This window comes from Chiloscyllium plagiosum, unplaced genomic scaffold (assembly GCF_037043375.1).
Source record: "Chiloscyllium plagiosum isolate Xiang-an unplaced genomic scaffold, Cpla_swu_hap1 HiC_scaffold_30, whole genome shotgun sequence".
NCBI classification, from domain to species: domain Eukaryota; kingdom Metazoa; phylum Chordata; class Chondrichthyes; order Orectolobiformes; family Hemiscylliidae; genus Chiloscyllium; species Chiloscyllium plagiosum.
This window is the reverse complement of record NW_028270168.1, coordinates 44355704-44377182: the sequence shown is the minus strand read 5'-3', so window position 1 is coordinate 44377182 and position 21479 is coordinate 44355704. Positions and strand designations below refer to the sequence as shown.

Sequence of the window (21479 nt, the reverse complement as noted above, 5' to 3'; positions counted from 1 at the left end):
TTAATACTGATGGGGCAGTTTATTCAAGCCATTATCTTAAAGTCTGGAGTAGTGCGGTAGCTGAGAGATTAGTATTGCTGCCTCACAATACCAGGTACATGGGTTCAATTCCACCTGTGGGTAACTGTGTGGATTTTGCACATTCTCCCTGTGTCTGTGTGGCTTTGTTGCAGTTTTCTCCCGCAGTCCAAAGGTGTGGATGTCAGGGTGGATTGGCCATGCAAAATCGCTCGTAGTGTCCAGGGATGTGCTGGCTAGCTGGGTTAGTCAGGGAAATGTGGGGTTAGGTGAGATGCTCTTTGATGGGCCAAGTAACCCTAAATTGCAGGGATTTTATTTTTAAAATTTCCTTTTCGTTATTGCATCATTTAGAAATAAAATTCATTTCAAAATGTTTTATTGAAACAATGATTTAAACCAACATTGAATGCTGCTCCAACATCCTAAACTTTGCTTTGCTCGTAATATTGTTTGTGTAGAAGCTGCAGGTATCTGATTTTTAAAGTACTCTGAGATAGGATGTCACCCTGGATGTACAAAGTATTTGCTGATTGTAATTTTTCAAAATTCTTCAATTTTTCTGTTACTGTACTTGCCTGGGGCTGTAAACTAATTAAAACAACACGTGACGGTTGGAGAACTGTGTCTTGTGAATGAGAATGCCTTTGTTCAGTAATTTCAGGTTTTCCCTGTGCATTCTACAGCACTATATTCTAAAATCACTAACACTGTGATTCCTTTTTTGCAGGTAAACCCATGATGATTGTAATTGAGTACATGGGAAATGCAGTGTTAGACTCCTTCTTGAGGGTAAGGCATCAGATTTATCTGACCTGTTTTTAAGCCAAATAGCTTCTAAAAATGGATGCCAATGAAATTGGAATACTCTTCCCTTTGCTGGATTCCCTGCAGTTCCAACAAGACTCAAGTATCTTGACACCATCACTTCTCGATTGTCACCATATCCACTCGCTCCCTTCATTACCCAGACACAGTGGCAGCGGCGTGTACCATCTACAAGAAGCGCTGCAGCAATTCAGTCAGGTTCCTTTGACAAGCCCACAACCACCTAGAAGGATAAAGGCCACTTATGGTAGGGAACATCTCTACCTGCAAATTCCCCTGTAAACCACGCACCTTCCTGATGTGGAACTGTACCAGCCTTCACTGTTGGCTGGATCTACACCCTGGAACTCCTTGCTAATGGCACTGTGGCTGTTCCTTACCCCAAGGCCTGCAGTGGTTCAAGAGGCAGCTATTCACTACCCTCACAAGGGCAGTTAGGGTTGTGCAATAAAAGCTGGCAAAAGCTCACATCCCACAAATTTATCACATTGTTTCTGAAAAGAAAAGGATTACATTTTTATCCAAACAGCAATGCACTGCATCATGTGTTAATGAAACACAGTGTGATCTCTCACAGTCTGGAGTTTTCCATCTTAGCAGACAAAATGCCAAGTGATACTCCAGCTAGAACGAGTGAAGAAGCAGGAAGGAACACTCATGGTTTCTCTTAATTGTCCCACGATATATACCTAAGAGTATCATGAACATTTGACTTTGTGCGGTGAATGACCTCCTGATTTTTGTTTCTAAATACTACCCCATCTCCTAGCAGAGCCATATTGCAGCAATTTGACTGTGTTATAGGAGAAAGAGGGGTCCATTGGCTCACGAAGGCCACGACAGCTCTATGCAAGAGCAGTTCAACTGCCCCCACCTTTTGTTTTAATACTGCAAATTTTTAATCATCAGTTGCTTATCTAATTATCCTCTGTAAACTGCAATCTAATCTATCTCCTCATCTTTAGAGCTAAGAGAGGGCATGAAAAATCTTTGGTGGATAGGATCAAGGATAACCCAAAGGCATTTTATGCGTATGTGAGAAACATGAGAATGACGAGAACGAGGGTAGGTCCGATCAAGGACAGTAGTGGGAGACTGTGTATTGAGTCGGAAGAGATAGGAGAGGTCTTGAATGAGTACTTTTCTTCAGTATTTACGAACGAGAGGAACCGTATTGTTGAAGAGGAGAGTGTGAAACGGACTGGTAAGCTAGAGGCAATACTTGTTAGGAAGGAAGATGTGTTGGACATTTTGAACAACTTGAGGATAGACAAGTCCTCCGAGCCTGACAGGATATATCCTAGGATTATGTGAGAAGCAAGAGAGGAAATTGCAGAACCGTTGGTAATGATCTTTTTGTCTTCACTGTCAACGGGGGTGGTACCAGGGGACTGGAGAGTGGCGAATGTTGTGCCCCAGTTCAAAAAAGGGAATAGGGATAACCCCGGGAATTACAGGCCAGTTAGTCTTACTTCGGTGGTAGGCAAAGTAATGGAAAGGGTACTGAGGGATAGGATTTATGAGTATCTGGAAAGACACTGCTTGATTAGGGACAGCCAGCACGGATTTGTGAAGGGTAGGTCTTGCCTTACAAGTCTTATTGAATTCTTTGAGGAGGTGACCAAGCATGTGGATGAGGGTAGAGCAGTGGATATAGTATACATGGATTTTAGTAAGGCATTTGATAAGGTTCCCCATGGTAGGTTTATGCGGAAAGTCAGGAGGCATGGGATAGAGGGAAATTTGGCCAATTGGATAGAAAACTGGCTAACCGGTCGAAGTCAGAGTGGTGGTAGATGGTAAATATTCAGCCTGGAGCCCAGTTACTAGTGGAGTTCCGCAGGAATCAGTTCTGGGTCCTCTGCTGTTTGTAATTTTTATTAATGACTTGGATGAGGGAGTCGAAGGGTGGGTCAGTAAATTTGCAGATGATACGAAGATTGGTGGAGTTGTGGATAGTGAGGAGGGCTGTTGTCGGCTGCAAAGGGACTTAGATATGATGCAGAACTGGGCTGAGGAGTGGCAGATGGAGTTCAACCCTCCCAAGTGTGAGGTTGTCCATTTTGAATAGACAAATAAGAATGCGGAATACAGGGTTAACGGTAGGGTTCTTAGTGAGGTGGAGGAACAGAGGGATCTTGGGGTCTATGTTCATAGATCTTTGAAAGTTGCCACTCAGGTGGATAGAGCTTGTAAGAAGGCCTATGGTCTATTAGCGTTCATTAGCAGAGGGATTGAATTCAAGAGTCGTGAAGTGATGTTGCAACTGTACAGGACTTTGGTTAGGCCACATTTGGAGTACTGTGTGCAGTTCTGGTCGCCTCACTTTAGGAAAGATGTGGAAGCTTTGGAGAGGGTGCAGAGAAGATTTACCAGGATGTTGCCTGGAATGGAGAATAGGTCGTACGAGGATAGGTTGAGAGTGCTAGGCCTTTTCTCGTTGGAATGGCGAAGGATGAGGGGTGACTCGATAGAGGTTTATAAGATGATCAGAGGAATAGATAGAGTAGACAATCAGAAACTTTTCCCCCGGGTACAACAGAGTGTTACAAGGGGACATAAATTTAAGGTGAAGAGTGGAAGGTATAGCGGAGATGTCAGGGGTGGGTTCTTTACCCAGAGAGTGGTGGGGGCATGGAATGCGCTGCCTGTGGGAGTGGTAGAGTCAGAATCATTGGCGACCTTATTGGATGGGTACATGGATGGGTGCTTAAGCTAGGACAAATGTTCGGCACAACATCGTGGGCCGAAAGGCCTGTTCTGTGCTGTATTGTTCTGTGTTCTATGTTCTATCATTCTCAGGCTGTTTATTCCATTTATGATCATTCCTATGCTGCCCTTATTTTAAACTTTTATCCTCTGGTTCTCTGCATTTCATGATTTTGAACAATCCTATCAAATCTCCATGCAATCTTCTCAAAGGAACTTAGTCCTCAGTTCTCAAACTAACTCATGACTGAACTCTCTCATCCTCTGAACCATTCTTATTAATCTTTCCTATAACTTGGCGAAAGCTTTTACATCTTCCATGTTACCCAGACTTGGACACAGTACCCCAATTGAGGTGGAGCTGATATCTTACAAAAATTCAACAGGAATTCTTTGTTTGAAGGCTGATTAGCTCAGGCGCCTGGACGACTGATTTGGGAAGCAGTGTGGTGCCAACAGCATGAATTCAATCCCTGCACTGGCTGAGGTTAACATGAAGGACTCTCCTTTTCAACTTCTCCCTCAGATTAAAACACCGCTAATCACTTCTGTTAGTGAGCTTTGAGAAGATTTGTAGCTCAGGTTGAGGTTCTGGATGTAGGTTTGCTCACTGAGCTGGAAGGTTTGTTTTCAGATGCTTCGTCACCATATTAGGTAACATCATCAGTGAGCCTCCGGATGAAGCACTGGTGTTTGGGTTTTCTTGGTTTGATGATGTCATTTCCTGTGGCGATGCCATTTCCCATAATGATTGTCATTTCCGGTTCTTTTTTTTTTCTCAGGGCGTGGTAAATGGGATCCCAAGTCAATGTGTTTTTTGATGGAGTTCCAGTTGGAATGTCATGCTTCTAGGAATTCTCATGCATGTCTCTGTTTGGCTTGTCCTAGGATGAATGTGTTGTCCCAGTCGAAGTGGTGTCATTCCCCATCCTTATGTAAGGATACTAATGAGAGTGGGTCATATCTTTTTGTGGTTAGTTGATGTTCATGTATCATGGTCGCTAGTTTTCTGCCTGTTTGTCCAATGTAGTGTTTGTTACAGTTCTTGCAAGGTATTTTGTAAATGACATTAGTTTTGCTTGTCTGTATAGGGTCTTTCAAGTTCTTTAGCTACTGTTTTAGTATGTTGGTGGGTTTGTGGGCTACCATGATGCCATGGGGTCTGAGTAGTCTGGCAGTCATTTCCGAGATGTCTTTGATGTAGGGAAGAGTGGCTAGGGATTTCTGGACATATTTTGGGTTGTTGGGTTGTTTGGGTTTGTTGCTGAGAAATCGGCGGACTGTGTTTATTAGATGCCCGTTCTTTTTGAATATACTGTCAAGGCGATTTTCCTCTGCTCTGCGTAGTTCCTCTGTGCTGCAGTGTGTGGTGGCTCTTTGAAATAATTTTCTAATGGAGCTTAATTTGTGGATGTTGAAATGATTGCTTCTGTAGTTCAATATTTCATCCATATGTGTTACTTTCCTGTGGACACTGGTTTGAAGTTCCCCATTGGCTGTTTGCTGTACTGTAACATCTAGGAATGGCAGTTTGTTGTTGTTTTCCTCCTCTTTAGTGAATTTTATGCCAGTGAGGGTATTATTGATGATCTTGAAGGCTTCTTCTAATTTGTCTAGTTTAGTGATGACAAAGCAGACCCAAAGCTTAGGTTGGATGGTTGGCAGAGCTGTTTGTTCGAGTCTCTGCATTACTGCCTCTGCTAAGAACCCTGATATCGGAGATCCCATGGGGGTTCCATTGGTCTGTAGGTTTTGTTGTTTAAGGTGAAGTGGGTGGTAAGGCATAGGTCCACTAGCTTGACGATATTGTCCTTGCTGATGAAGTTGGTAATGTTTGGTGTATGTGTCTTTGGTTCTGCTAATAGTGCAGTCAGTGTTTCGTTGGTCAGGTTGATGTTGATGGATGTGAACAGAGCTGTTACATCAAAGGAGACCTCTTCTATCTTGGTGTCTTTAATGGTCTTCAGGAATTCTTGGGTGGATTGGATGGAGTGGTGTGAGTCTTCCACTAAGTGTTTTAGTCTTTGGTGTAGCTGCTTGGCCAATCTGTAAGTTGGTGTTCCAAGTAGCGAAACTATGGGTCTGAGGGGGGCTCCTGGTTTGTGAATTTTGGGTAATCCAGAGAAGCGTGGTGTGTTGGATCTGTCTGGTTTCATTTTTGGAAGTCAGTCTTATTTATTTCTCCAGATTTCTGAGGTTTATTTTTGAGTAGGGTTGTGATTCGGTTCTCTAGTTGGGTCGGGTCTATCGCCACTTGTTGGTAAGTGTTGGTATCTGCAAGTAGTGTGTTCACTTTCTCAATGTAGTCACTTTGATTTAAAATGACTGTCAAGCGTCCTTTGTCTGCAGGATAACAATTTTAGTCTTTCTAGTGCTTTTCTTTCCTGTGTATTGAGCGTGTTTCCTTCCTTTATCCTGCTTAATGTTGGTGCAGCTGTCTGTCTGTCTGGTTTGCTAGGTTTCTTCTGTGAGTTAGTTGTCTTTCAGTCTTGTTTCTAATGCTGTTAAGAAATCTTTCTTGTCCACATCCTGGAAGTTGTAATTTAATCCTCTTACTTCAGTGTCTGTTAAGGTTCAGTCAGATAGGTTTTTTACCCATGCTTCTGTTTTGTCAGTGTTGTTATTTTGCATAAGCTTGTCTAGTTTTTGCTGCAGGTCTAGTTATTTTTTTCATTTTCTGTGTTTGTCACTGTCTAATGTCTATGGCCTTTTGTACTGTGTCTGTCCATTCATAGTCTGTTGTATTAGTGAGTAAAGTCTTTTGGCGCAAAATTCCCGATTGTATTTATGGAGTCTATTGTGGGCATCATTAATCATTTCTCTAAGCAGTCTGTGGCCATATTGCTCTGCTATTCTTTTGGCTAGTGGGATGATAAGGGGAAGTTTGTATTTTAGATATTTAGGTAGTACATTTTTCTTTAGGCATTCGTGCAGGAAGTACAGCTGTTCGCAGGTGGTGTTCTGTCCAATGGCATCAGTTTCCCATTTTCGAGCCTGTTTTAGAATATTGTGCCCATAGCTGTTAGCGAATTTTGAGAAGATTTGTAGCTCAGGTTGAGGTTCTGGATGTAGGTTTGTTTGCTGAGCTGGAAGGCTCGTTTTCAGATATTTTGTCACCAAAATTCACTAAAGAGGAGGAAAACAACAACAAACTGCCATTCCTAGATATCACAGTCGAGTGAACAGTCTATGGGGAACTTCAAACCAGCATCTTCACAAAAACAACACATACGGACCAAATATTGAACTATAGAAGCAATCATCCCAACACCCACAAACGAAGCTGCATCAGAACATTATTTCAACGAGCCACCACACACTGCAGCATAGAGGAACTACGCAGAACAGAGGAAAACCATCTATACAGTGTATTCAAAAAGAACAGGTACCCAGTGAACACAGTCCGTCAATTTCTGAGCAACAAAACACATCCAGAAACCCTAGCCACTCTCCCCTACATCAAAGATACCTCGGAAATGACTGCTAGACTACTCGACCCCTTGGCATCACGGTAGCCCACAAACCCACCAACACACTAAAACAGCAGCTAACCAAATTGAAAGACCCTATACAGACTGCAAGCAAAACTAATGTCATTTACAAAACACCTTGCAGGAATTGTAGCAAGCACTATATTAGACAAACAGGCAGAAAACCAGCCACCAGGAAATAATGAACATCAGCTGGCCACAGAAAGACATCACCCACTCACTAGTATCCTTACAGATAAGGAAGGACACCACTTCGACTGGGACAACACATCCATCCTGGGACAAGCCAAACAGAGATGTGCATGAGAATTCCTAGAAGCATGGCATTCCAATTGGAACTCTATCAACAAACATATTGACTTGGATCATTTACCACGCCCCGAGAAAAAGAACAGTAAATGAAATGACATCACTAACCCAAGGAAACTCAAACACATAAAAAGAAAGTGGGCTACACCACCAGTGCTTCATCCAAAGGCTCACTGAAGATACTACCTACTACGGTGACGAAACATCTGAAGACAAACCTTCCAGCTCAGCAAACAAACCTGCATCCAGAATCACTTCTGTGGAATGGGATATTAATCCTATCATAACTTTATCTCATTTTCATACTCTATTATCTGATTTATCAAACCATGGATCCTGTCTTCCTTTCTAGTGACTTTTTCCAACTGACCAACTACTTTCAATGGTTTGCTCACATATATCATAAGACCATAAAAGATTGGAACAGCAATAGGCTATTCAGCCCCTCAAGTGTGCTCTACAATTTACAGAACAACTTCAATTATCTGAACAATCAGATAATCCAAAATCCGGATAATTGATGGTCGAATAACTGAGGTTGTTCTCTGATAGGGTCATGCTGATCTGATATTCTTTTAAATATCCATTTCTCTCTTATTTGAATAATTTTAAGGAGTTAGGTACACAGCGAGAGGCTATTTTCTCAGGTTGGGGAGTGATGGACTAAAATAGAGAGCAGAGTTTTCAGGAGTGGAATTGGGAAAAACTGCTGCACCCAAAAGACAGTTAATGTTTGAACTCATGTTCCACATGCATATTAATAGTGCAACCTCATTTTAAATCTGAGATTGATAAACTCTTGTCTTCCTTTTTGTCCATTCTGGTGGCTCAGGCATATAGTTAAGGTTTCCTGACACCATTAAAGAAAGAACAGGGAGCCGGCTTTTGTCTGCACCCACATTGGCCGCTCAAACTATTTTTAGTGGCCAATCAGCTCACTGTAATTTGTGTTCTTTGATTTTGGGAAGTGAGGTTTTTTAAAAGCAAGGCCACATTTATGGTCTACCCTTCGTTGCTCTGCACAGCGTTTTCTCGCTGAATCACTGTAGTTTTGGGATGAAGTTGCTGCCAAAATGATAAGAATTCCAGTTGTCTGATCCAGCAGTTATTTTTAAAAAAGCATGGAAAAATGTGCAAGAAAGTGTCCTGTGTCACTAAAATGTGGAGGTGAGGTTGTTTGTGAACCTTGCTATGTGTTAAATAACTGCCTAGAAATGGTTGAAATTAAATCATTGTATGTGAAATGCTCCCGATAGATTCAATAACAAGCTATGAAAATACAAATTTACATGTTTTTTCCTTTTTGCAGACATGTTTATGCCAGAATTTATGTTGAGAGTCAAATCTCTCCTCTAAAACAGTATAGCCGTGGTTTAACAAGACGCATTGCCCAACTGCCAGAATAGCTTCTCTTCCCAAAAACCAAAATAGAAAAAGCAGGAAAAGCGCAGAAATTACTGTTATTATCCAAACAAGTGTGATCGTTAGGCAGGACAATGACAATCTACTGTGAGCTATTCTCAGAAAGAAACTCAATTGGTGACTTGTATTTTTTTTTGAAAGCTTCGACAATATATCTAGCACTATAAAGGCCTAGACTGTGTGTTTAGTTTGTGAAAGGTAAAAATAATTAATCACTGGCCACAAAGGCCTATAGACATATCTGTCCATTAGAAAGAGAGAGAGAGTTGGTTATATATAAGTTGAAGGGAAAACTTCACACAGTGGTCTTGTCATTCTAAGGAGTAATTTCAAAATTTCTGACTGTCAACGGTAAGGAGGTGGATTAAAATCCTCCCGCTAATCTCAGGCGTCATTCAGGTCAATATCTGAAAGAGATGGGCGGGCGCCACTCTCAATATAGGGACTTTGTTTATCTTTTGGCTGGATCCAAACACCTAGGTCAAGACCTTAAACAGCCGTTGTGGTAATATACTGTGAGAGGTGTAATAGGGAACCATTTGGAAGTCCCTAGGAACTGGTTCCCCAGGAATCACATGGACAGTTTGAACTTCCAATTGTCAGTCACCTCCCATCTGAAAAAAAGCTGCCAACTCTGAATTCAAGTTGATACTTTGGAGAGTCTCAACTCCCTAGCCTGCATTGTTACCCAGCACAGGTTAAAGGGATTGAAATCCACTCTAACTCTTACAAAAGTACAAAACCCGCCTACACACACACAACCTTAACTGACCTGACCTGACCTTTCTGTCAACAAAATCCATGAATTTCTTTCTCCGCCTCCCTCAACAATCTGGAGATGGTTTTAAGCCCAAAACAATTTGGAAGAAATGGAATGTAGCTGCTCACTGTGACGTACTGTATGTTGTTGTTGTTGTATTAATGATTGTTTCCATCCAAGTAAAATGATAAATTGATGGGTTATTTCTGCAGAAACATGAGGGCCAGTTCACAGTTATTCAGCTTATTGGCATGCTGTGTGGAATAGCGTCTGGGATGAAGTACCTCTCCGAGATGGGCTACGTACACAAAATCCTGGCAGCCCACAAAATCCTGGTCAACAACAATCTGGTGTGTAAAGTGGCAGGCTTCCGGCAGGCACATGAAGAGAAGGTGGACTCGGTGTTCACAACTATGGTGAGTGGAATAGACATCAAACAGCTGTCCTGCATCTTAAAGACATCTTGAAGTCTTATTGCGACCCTCGCATCAAAAAAAGACATCAATACTGGGCCCCATCTGAAATATGCCACATTACATCATCTCGATTGTAACAGAAAGAACTTCCATATCAGCATAGCAACATTTCGTGCAATTTATATAAGTTCATTTGATTGTTTTGTTTGCTGCTTCAATCCTCCTTCATCCTTTTAGTTGCATCCAAATTTTGTACTCAAAGTTTGAAAAAAATGGGCAACTTAACTCGAAGGCCTCCTTTGTTCCCTTGCAATCTTGTTCATTATTTGCCTTCCACGAAATCGGCTTTAGGCCTGTTTCCCTCTGTCCCCCTTACTTTCCCTCATTTTTCTTTGTATTCTACTTTTTGCTCTTTCTCCTTTCTTTCTTTCTCTTTTCTTTCTATCTCTTTCTCCCCCTCTCTCTCCCCTTTGATTGGCACCCCTTTTCAAAATTTTCTCCCTCTACACAATGGCACAGTGACAGCAGTGTGTATCATATACAAGATGCACTACACCAATCTGGGAACGTCCCTTCATAGAGGATTCTCCTAACCAATGGCCTCTATCGCCATTGATCTATCCCCATTAATCATATTTAATAAAAATCTATTGGGTTTGCCAGTGTTTGCTCAAGCTATAGATTACAATTTGATTTGTCAGTTTCAGGTATTTCAGTTGACCTCTTGGCACTACAACAAGACTTGCCAAAGTGAATTGGGGACTGTCAGTGAGGTCACAGGCTGAAATTTGAGGTTGTCACTCTGAGACAGCAGCAGGCAACATGGAACTCTCTAATGGAGATAGAACAGCTGTACTCATACTCTCATATTGCATTCAGGACAATTTTCAAGCCTCAAAATGGGCTTGTAGTGGGAAAAGATTTGAGAAGCACTGATCCACCACATTTTGGGTGAGAAATGCAGATTTCTGCAGCCCTGTGTATAGAAAGAATTGCTTCATGATTTTAGTCCAGAATGGAGCTCTTTTGCCCAGGCTTTTTCCACTGGACACAGAGTCAGACAGTCATAGAGATGTACAGCATGGAAACAGTCCCTTCAGTCCAACCCATCCATGCCGACCAGATATCCCAACTTAATCTGGTCTCGTTTGCCAGCACTTGGCCCATATCCCCCCAAACCCTTCCAATTCATATACCCATCCAAATGCCTTTTAAATGTTGCAATTGTACCAGCCTCCACCACTTCCTCTGGCAGCTCATTCCATACACACACCACCTTCTGTGTGAGAAAGTTGCCCCTTATCTTTCTCCTCTCACCCTAAACCTATGCCCTCTAGTTCTGGACTCCCCCACCCCAGGAAAAAGACTTTGTCTATTTATCCTATCCATGCCTCTCATGATTTTATAAACCTCTATAAGGTCACCCCTCAGCCTCCAACTCTCCACGGAAAACAGCCCCAGCCTGTTCAACCTCTCCCTATAGCTCAAATCCTCCAACCCTGGCAACATCCTTGTAAATCTTTTATGAACCCTTTCAAGTTTCACAATATCCTTCCGATAGGAAGGAGATCAGAATTGCACGCAATATTCCAGTGGTGGCCTAACCAATGTCCTGTCCGGCCACAACATGACCTCCCAACTCCTGTACTCAATATTCTGATCAATAATGGAAGACATACTAAACTCCTTTTATTAGACTTGTAAAAGTATTTCTCAAATTTCAAATCTAATGTTAATCTTGATTTTTGTGCACCTTCTTTGCAGTGGTAACTTTGCATCCCTCACTCTATTCAATCATCCTGTGGTCTTTGTATGTTATGATCTGCTTGTACTGCACACAAACAAAACGTTTCCCTGTACTTATGGACATGTGACAATAATAAATCAAATCCAATTAGATCAACATTCTAGAACAAAGAGGGCATAAACCTTTTAATAAAAGGCTTTGTTTTAATATCTGCTTTCTCTGTGTTGGTTTTCAGATAACCACACCAAAAATTGCACATGTCACAGCTTGATTAAGGCTTCACGTAATATTTAATGGCTCATTACCCACTTAAGCAATATTAAAGGACTATTTGGCTGATGATTGGCTGCTAATTTTTCATTGTAGGCCATTCTTACAAATCATGTCTGAGTAATCCAGCAATTCATTAATTACTGGATGAAAAAAGCCCCTCCTTTCCTCCTACAATTTACAATCGCTGGGAAATTTCAGCCTGAGGAAATCAGCCAGCTGTAGATTCCAGCTTTAGATTATTTCTGTGACAGAAGGAGCATCTAGGTGAGAAATCCTTTATTTAACAAGGTCCTGAAAAGCAAGTCAGTGCTTGTAAGTCAGGTGGGCAGCAGCTTAATTTCTTCAGAGTAGCTGAAAGTGAAATTCCTGTTTTACATCCAGAATTTCTAAACTAGGAACAGCGAGTAATTTTATTAAGATTGTAACCTGTTTTCATGCAACCAATTTCCTACAGTTTCTGAATAACTTTGTGGTTTATACTAATGAATTAGTCACCTTTATTGTAACACTAAAGCTCATTCTGTGATCATCTCTGCTGTGGTGTCTTGTATACTGTTCTGATAGGGCACGAGAAAAGGATTTGGAAACACGTTTTCTCCAAACTCACTTAATGAAGCAAGCATTTTGTCTGCCACAGTATTCTCATACATCTATAATACTCTTCAGTATAATTTACAAACCCATAAAAATGACTGCTTAAACAAACAACATCCCTCATGACAATGATTCTCATTGATCATTCTCCTTTATTTGTGTCCACAGTGACAGAATGAGCATCAGTCTTTAGCGAGGGTAATGTTCTTGAGCCAGCTTTCCCCAAGTTTGTAGGTTATGGATTGAAACCAAGCTCCAAGGATTTGAGGACAAAACTCTGCACTGACACTCCACTGCAGTGCTAATGGAGTGCTGCACTTTCAGAGATGCAGGGAATACTGCACCAATGAAATGCCTTCCTTTGGATGAGGCATTTAAATGTTGTCACATCTACTCTCCTGGATGAATGGAGAGGATTGCATGGTGCTAGAAGGTCAGGGAAGGTCTCCTGACCAATAGGATAAACTAGGATCTGAAGTAGATCATTCACCCCCTCAAACTATTTTGCCGTTCAGGAAGATCGCCAACTGATCTGTCTGTGGTTCAAATTCCACATTCCCATCTAATCCCCCTTAACAACCCTCGAATCCCCTGCCTAGCAATGATCTGTCTACCTCTGTTTCTAAATTATTCAATGACTCTGTCTCCACCACTTTCTGAGATAGTGTTTAAAAACTCACACAGCTCTCTGACAGAGAAAAAAATTATCTTCATCTCTGTTCTGAAAGGGAAACCCATAATTTTAAATTAATTTTAATGTTTAATTGCATTTAGCATCACTTGGAAAAACAAATAGGATTATTTGATAATTATCACATTGCTATGTAGAGTGACAGAGATGCACAGCACAGAAACAAACCCTTTGATCCAACTTGCTCATGCCGATCAACATACAAATCAATCTAGACCCATTTGCCAGCATTATGGCTATATCCCTCTAAACCCTTCCTATTCATGTACTCATAACCGATGATTTTTAAATGTTGTAATTATACCAGCCTTCTCCACTTCCTCTGGCAGCTCATTCTGTACACGCACCACCCTCTGCATGAAAAAGTTGCCCCTTAGATCCCTTTTAAATCTTTCTCCTCTCACCATAAACCTATGCTCTCTAGTTCTGGACTGCCCCACCCTGGGGATAAGATTTTGTCTATTTACCTTATCTGTGCACCTCGTGATTTTATAAACCTCTATAAAGACCACCCCTCCAATGCTCCAGGAAAAACAGCCCCAGTCTATTCAGTCTGTCCTTATAGTTAACCTCTGGCAACAGCCTATTAAATCTTTTCTGAACCCTTTCAAGTTTCACAACATCCTTTCTATAGCAGGGCGACAAGAATTGCATGCAGTATTCCAATAGTGGCCTGACCAATGTCCTGTACAGTTGTAATATGACCTCTTAAATCCAATTTCTAGGACCTTGCTGTGCAAGTGAATAGATGTTGCATTTTCTACATCATTACAATGACTACACTTCAGAAAGTCCTTCAATAGGTTTAAATCACATTGGGACTACCCTGAGATCACAGAAATGCAAGTGCTTTTTCTTCTGTTTCAAACTTTTACGTTCCCTGTGTTTCGACGTTTTCATCATATAATTTTTTCAGGAGCACAGAAAAACGAGGAGGCCTCAGGCCTGTTCTATCATTCAGTTCCGTTTTGAATGATCTTTCTACTAATGTCATCTACCTGTCTGTTTCCATAACCCTTAGTATTCTAGCCAAACAACAGTCAATTAATCTCAATGTAGAAAGTGTTCTTAATTGACATGACTACTCTTTTTGTGAAGAAGTGCTTCCTGATATCACCCCGAACCCCCTCAACTCAAACTTGAAGTCAATGCCTTCTTTTTCTTGCCACCACCCAACAGCAATTAATCCTATTGACCTTGACAAACTTATTCATCTTAATTAGCTCACCAGTCAATCTCTGTCTTCACATCAATGCATTTGTTCTCACAGTTGAGCCTTATGAGTTCCAGAGTCATGCTGGTGAATCTGTACTGTGCCCCTTGAAAGCCCATATGTTCTTCCTGAGGAGTGACTCACAAAGCTGAATGCAGAAATCAGCATCAAACATACCAAAGATAAACTAAAAGGTATTCAAACTTGACACCAGTTCAGTAAGTCACAAATGGGATAAATATCCCCTCTGTGCAGTTGTGGTATATTTACTTTTCCTTCTATCTAGACAGAGAGAAAAGCTCAAAGGATGTGTCTTGCTGTAGATCCTACTGTATGCTTTATGGTGATAGATTCCAGCAGTGTCAAAATTGAGCCTTGTCTGCCAATTCTTTCTGAAACAGGGTGGAAAAACCTCTGTCCTGTGGGCTGCTCCAGAAACCATCCAGTACCATAGATACAGCACAGCCAGTGATGTCTGGAGTTTCGGGATAGTCATGTGGGAGGTGATGTCCTATGGAGAACGACCTTACTGGGACATGTCTAACCAAGATGTAAGTCGCGTGGTTGGATCCTAAATGTGTAATTATCACTCAATTTTGAGCAAAGGTTCAGCAAACTGCAGAAGAGTGAATGTTTAACTTCACCATTAGGACAGTTTGACGTAATCTGTTGTTAGTATCAGATCTGCATGTCATATTTGATTGCTTGCAATGTAATTAGATTTTCTGATACAATCGTCTTCCAGCTAACTGTATGGTTAGCAATTGGATGTTATTGTTAGAGGATATTCAGATGCATAATTTTGTCTTGGAGAATTCTGCACAGAGGTGAATTGGCCATACTAAATTGCCTGTAGTGTTAGGTAAGGGGTAAATGTAGGGGTATGAGTGGGTTTCGCTTCGGCGGGTCGGTGTGGACTTGTTGGGCCGAAGGGCCTATTCCCACACACTGTAATCTAATCTAATCTAATTTTAGTAGCAAAAGAATAATGAAAGTGTTTGTAGCTTGGCACAGATTCAACTCCCTCTGTGGCTGATTGTAAATTTTCACAATCTCTGGGACCTCTGTCTTAAAGTGTTTGCCGTTTCAGGTCATTAAAGCGGTTGAAGAAGGTTTTCGTCTCTCTGCTCCCATGAACTGCCCGTCCAGACTCCACCAGCTCATGCTGGAGTGTTGGCAGAAGGATCGCAATGATCGGCCCAAATTTGCACAGATTCTGAGCATCCTTAACAAGATGGGACGCAATCCCGAAAGCCTGAAAACCATTCCCAATGGCTGCGTCAGGTAAACTCCCAATCTGAGCCTTGCGCTTGGCCTACGTTTGATGGACTTAGACCTTAGGATAGTCATATGGTAGTTTACAATGCTTTATTTATGTACTGTTTTACTAGAGATGATGGAACTAGTGCATGCAGATTTCACCATTAAAGTCCCCTTGTGATTTCCTAATCATCTACCATCTGCTCTGTTTTGATAGCATCTAACCTGATATTTATGGATGTAACATCTGTTTCGGTAGTAATGTGTTAACTATATGTTAAATGTAAATGACTTTAGAACCAATGCACTATTCCTCATTCAACTTCATTCTTGTGTGAAACATAAATTTAAGAGATTTTTGTTTAATGTACATCTGTGTTCCTTAATCCTTGAAATCCTTCTACTGGCCTTGGTACCTGGGTTGCAATGCAGCCTTTATTTATCAATTCCTGTGGAATGGATATAGATGGTGTTTTGGGCAGTTTTGAAACAGTACCTTATAAATGCAAGTTTAAAAAGCATCAAATGTCTCAATGCTTAACAGAAATCATTAGACCTACCACAGCCTCATTCCTATAAATCACAAGGCTATCTAGTCTGAGAAAGGGACAGTGCAGAACTGTTCCTCTGAAGAATGCTTTTAAATCACATTAATGAAGAAGCTCAAGGGATTTTTAGCTTGACTTGAATCCATGCACTGCATGATCTGTGCGTGTTTCAATGGATATCTCCTCTAACACTTGCACTTGCACCTAGCCCTGATATGACAATATTTTATAATGATTGCCATTCATGAAAGAATATTTTCATGTCAGACATCTCACCCGTTGTGAGCAGGTGGGTCAAATATAATGTTAATCAGTGGAAACAACTTCAATTCTGTAACGGATTCAGGCTTGTGGATTTCTTGCACTATAGTTCATGTCTGATCAGATTGGTCACTGTGCATAGCAAACGCTAAATCTCCCTCCCAATCCCTGAAGGAGCAGTGAGGGGCCAGCCCTGACTCTCAGCTGGGTATCTCCCCACTCCTCCTTCACCACCAAGTGGCTTTCTCTTGCTGTCTCCTTCCTGTGTCTCCCCTTCATTCCTTGCCTTCTGTCTTGAGTGATGAATGAGAAATTCAAATGGTGTGAGTTTTGTTTTTACAGTTGAGTAGAATTTTGTTGTTGATGGAATGTAATTAGGGAGCAAATTGTACCAGGGACAAAACGTTAGAAAACCTTGATTGTTTATTTTCTTCTTCCATTATTCACCAATTAGATTTAAACACTTAAACTAATGAGGAAAGGAAATTGACTTCACGGCTCAAGAGATACGCCATACATGACAAATGCAAGAAATAATGTTGTGATGATATAAAATAGGACAATTAGTTGTGCATTTTACCCTCCCATCACCATGGTGACATGATAGCCATTAATGCCTCTAATAATCTGATTTCACTGGTGATGTAGTTACTGAAGAGCTTATGGTTGTGAGACACACAATTATTAAAACAACATCAGAACCATAGATGGGCCATTTGGCTCCTTGAGCCAGAGTAACTTTTAATAGGATTGTGCTGATCTGATGTGACTATCACCTCACCTTTCTACCTTCCCCATAACGCTTCACTCCCTTATAGGTTGAAAGTCTGTCTAACTCATCCTTGAATATATATACATTGACCCAGCCACCACCACCAACTGTGGAAGAGAATTCCAAAGCTCTCAGAGCATTGATCCTCCTTCTCCTTTGTGCACAGGACATTTGTGAGGCCACTTTTGGAATACTGCATACAAGTATGGTCTCCCTGCTATAGGAAAAATGTTGCTAAACTTGAAAAAGTGCAGAAAGGGTTCTCAAAAAATGTTGCAGGTTTGGAGGGTTTAAGCTACAGGGAGAAGCTTGAATAGGCTGGGGCTATTTTCCCTGGAGCATCAGAGGTTGAGGGATGACCTTATAGAGGTCTATAAAATCATGAGGGGCATGGATAGGGTGAGTAACCCAAGTCTTTTCTCCAGGGTGTGGGAGTCCAGACCTAGAGGGCTTGGGTTTAAGGTGAGAGGGGAAAGATTTAAAAAGGAGCTAAGAGACAGCATTTTCACGCAGAGGGTGGTATGTGGATGGAATGAGCTGCCAGAGGAAATGGTGGAGGTTGGTGCAATTACAACATTTAAAAGGCATCTGGATGGGTATATGAATAGGAAGGGTTGAGAGAGATGTAGGCCAAATGCTGACAAATGGGACTAGATTGATTTGGTATGTCTGGTCAGCATGGACGAGATGGACTGAAGGATCTGTTTCCGCGCTGTACACCTCTATGACTCTATGACTCTCTGAATTAATTTTGGAAAACCAATTTCTAGATTTCCCCCAGGAGATTTCCTCACAGATCTACTTGACACACCCGCTCAGAATCACACAGTTCGTTAAAATCAGGTCTCATTTTTGACATTACTGTCACTAAAAAGGTTATTTTGGCCTTGATTTCTTTCAAGGGAGTCATAGAGTCACAGAGATTTACAGCACGGAAACAGATCCTTCGGTCCAACCCGTCCGTGCCGACCAGATATCCCAACCCAATCTAGTCCCACCTGCCAGCACACGGCTCATATCCCTCCAAACCCTTCTTATTCATATAACCATCCAAATACCTTTTAAATGTTGCAATTGTACCAGCCTCTACCACTTCCTCTGGCAGCTCATTCCATACATGCACCACCCTCTGTGTGAAAATGTTGCCCCGTAGGTCTCTTTTGTATCTTTCCCCTCTCATCCTAAACCTTGTTCTGGACTCCCAGATCCCAGGGAAAAGATTTGGTCTATTTATCTTATCCATGCCCCTCATGATTTTGTAAACCTCTATAAGGTCACCCCTTAGCTTCCGACGCTCCAGGGAAAACAGCCCAGCCTGTTCAGTCTCTCCCTGTAGCTCAAATCCTCCAACCTTGGCACCATCCTTGTAAATCTTTTCTGAACCATTTCAAGTTTCACAACATCTTTCTGATAGGAAGGAAACCAGAATTGCCTAACCAATGTCCTGTACAGCCGCAATATGACCTCCCAACTCCTGTACTCAATACTCTGATCAATAAAGGAAAGCATACCAAATGCCCTCTTCACTATCCTATCTACCCACAACTCCATTTTCAAGGAGCTATGAACCTGCACTCCAAGGTCTCTTTGTTCAGCAACACTCCCGAGGACCTTACCATTCAGTGTATAAGTCATGCTAAAATTTGCTTTCCCAAAATTCAGCACCTCGCATTTATTTGAATTAAACTGCATCTGCCACTTCTCATCCCATTAGCCCATCTGATCAAGATCCTGTTGTCAACTGAGGTAACCTTCCTCGCTGTCCAATATAGATGTCATCTGCAAACATACTAACTGTACCTCTTATGCTCACATCCAAATTATATATGTAAATGAGGAAAGATAGTGGACCCAGCACTGATCCTTGTGGCACTCCACTGGTCACAGACCTCCAGTCTGAAAAACAACCCTCCACCACCACCCTCTGTCTTCTACCTTTGAGCCAGTTCTGTATTCAAATGGCTAGTTCTCCCTGTATTCCGTGAGATCTAACCTTGCTAACCAGTCTCCCATGGGGAACCTTGTTGAACACCTTACTGAAGTCCATATAGCTCACATCTACCGCTCTGCCCTCATCAGTCCTCTTTGTTATTTCTTCAAAAAACTCAATCAAGTTTGTGAGACGTGATTTCCCATGCACAAAGCCATATTGGCTATCCCTAATCCGTCCTTGCTTTTCCAAATACATGGACATCCTGTCCCTCAGGATTCCCTCCAACAACTTGCCCACCATCGATATCAGACTCACTGGTTTATAGTTCCCTGACTTGTCCTTACCGCCCTTCTTAAACAGTGGCACCACGTTTGCCAACCTCCAGTCTTCCGGCACCTCACCTGCGACAATTGATACAAATATCTCAGCAAGAGGCCCAGCAATCACTTCCCACAAAGTTCTAGGGTACACCTGATAGGGTCGTAAGGGGCAGAGGTACGAGGTACTTAAGTGTCCAGTTTAACAATGGCAGGGGAGTTGCCAGTTCTCCCAGTTCAGGTTTTTTTCTAGTTTGGTTTAGCTACAGCAGTCACAAGATGCTGAAGTCCAGGGAAGGAAGGCAAACTTCAGCGAATGTTTCCTGACTGACTTTCTCTCTGAAATCTCTTTGGATGTTGTTCCCTCCTGTCCGTAAGAATCTGTGTTTGAAGTATCCTTTTTGCCAAGGGGTGTGTTTATAGGATGTCACTGGATTGGAACAGCTCCTTAGTTAAGTATCAGGTCAATTTAAGTTTTCTAATAGTTAAGTTATTCTAAATACCATTTTCTTTTGTTCATTTTTCAACTGTAGTGTTTAAATAAATTCTGTTTTGCTTAAAGCTGGGTAGTTTGACCAGCTGCATCACACCTGGAGCACCCACTCACATCTGCCTTTAAAATAAGGAAAAGTTAGGGTCTAGTCTACCACCTTAAAATATTTTAAGGGGGTCTCACCTGGTCCGTAACACATTCTTCTGAGCTCTAATAACTATGGGACAAACTTTCCCACGCCTTTCTGAAAAACAACCATTTAATCTCCGATCGAGTAAACCTCCCCGAATGGCTTCCCATGCAAACATGATCCTCCCTAGGTTTGCTGACCAAAACTATACACAATACTCCAGATTCAGTTTCACCAATACCCTGAATAGTCAAATCATTATTATTACTTTAATAATGCAACTCATTTGCATAAAGGCCAACATTCTAACTACTTGCTGCATCTGCGTACTAATGTTTAGTGACTTACATGCATAGACTCCCAGATCCCTTTGTGTGACAGCATTCCATGTCTCTCCCATTGAAATAATACTCTGCTTTTCCATTCTTTCTGCCAAAGTGGACAGCCTAACATTTTCCCATCTTCCAAATTTTGTCTGCTTACTTTACTGACCATTTGTATATTCCTTTACTGACCATTTGTATCCTCCTCACAAATCACTTTTTAACATTTTTATCTCCTGAAATTTAGCAACAATGTACTTGGTTTTATTCAAGTCATAAATAATTAGGCCTCAGGACAGGTCTACGAGTTACAGGTTGCCCACCTGAATATGGCCCATTTATCTTATCTCTGTCTCCTGATAATTAGCCAGTCCTCTATCCATGCTAATATGTCCGTTCTAATACAATGAGTATCAACCTCCATCTTGTAACCTCCCATTGCTTGTTTCTTCATATGTTTGATCAGCTTGCTATTAAAGGCATCTCTGCTGTTCACCTCAGCTGCTTCATATGGAAATAAGTTCCACCTTCTATCCACTCTGTATTTTCTTTTATTCTTTCAAAGTATAGAGGAATCTCGATTATCCGAATGTCAATTATCTGAATTTCAGATTATCTGAAGGAGATCTCAAGGTCCCAATAGAAACATTACATCAAAGAGGTATTTCCAACACTGATTACATTTTTTGTTTACAATGATTAAAAATGAACCCAGCTTACTGAAATGCTGCTGAGAACAGTCCTGGACATCGATGGGAGCCCAGGCACCGTCTCCAAATGACTGACTGCCCGCGCTCTCTCTCTCCCCACACTTTCCCTGGGGTTCTACACAGAGTTGTACCCTAAACACCCCTTCCCTAGATAGTCTCTCAACATTGCCCTGTACAGGGTAAAAGTGGAACTTGTCAAAAGGTTGTAGTAAGACGTTTTGCGCACTATTTGGAGACTCACCTCAAAGGCAGCAGCAGTCT

The 21479-nt window shown here is 41.6% G+C and overlaps 1 protein-coding gene across 4 annotated transcripts in view; it reads left to right on the top strand.

Annotated features, from left to right (window-relative positions):
• Nucleotides 1-21479, top strand: part of epha10 (EPH receptor A10) — a 610046-nt gene that overhangs the window by 554861 nt on the left and 33706 nt on the right. For all 4 annotated transcript variants that reach the window (XM_043717893.2, XM_043717892.2, XM_043717890.2 and 1 more), the window contains 4 exons: nucleotides 749-810; nucleotides 9750-9953; nucleotides 14873-15022; nucleotides 15562-15755. In XM_043717893.2, coding sequence (XP_043573828.1) covers nucleotides 749-810; nucleotides 9750-9953; nucleotides 14873-15022; nucleotides 15562-15755 — 610 coding nt within the window. The remainder of the gene's footprint in view (nucleotides 1-748; nucleotides 811-9749; nucleotides 9954-14872; nucleotides 15023-15561; nucleotides 15756-21479) is intronic.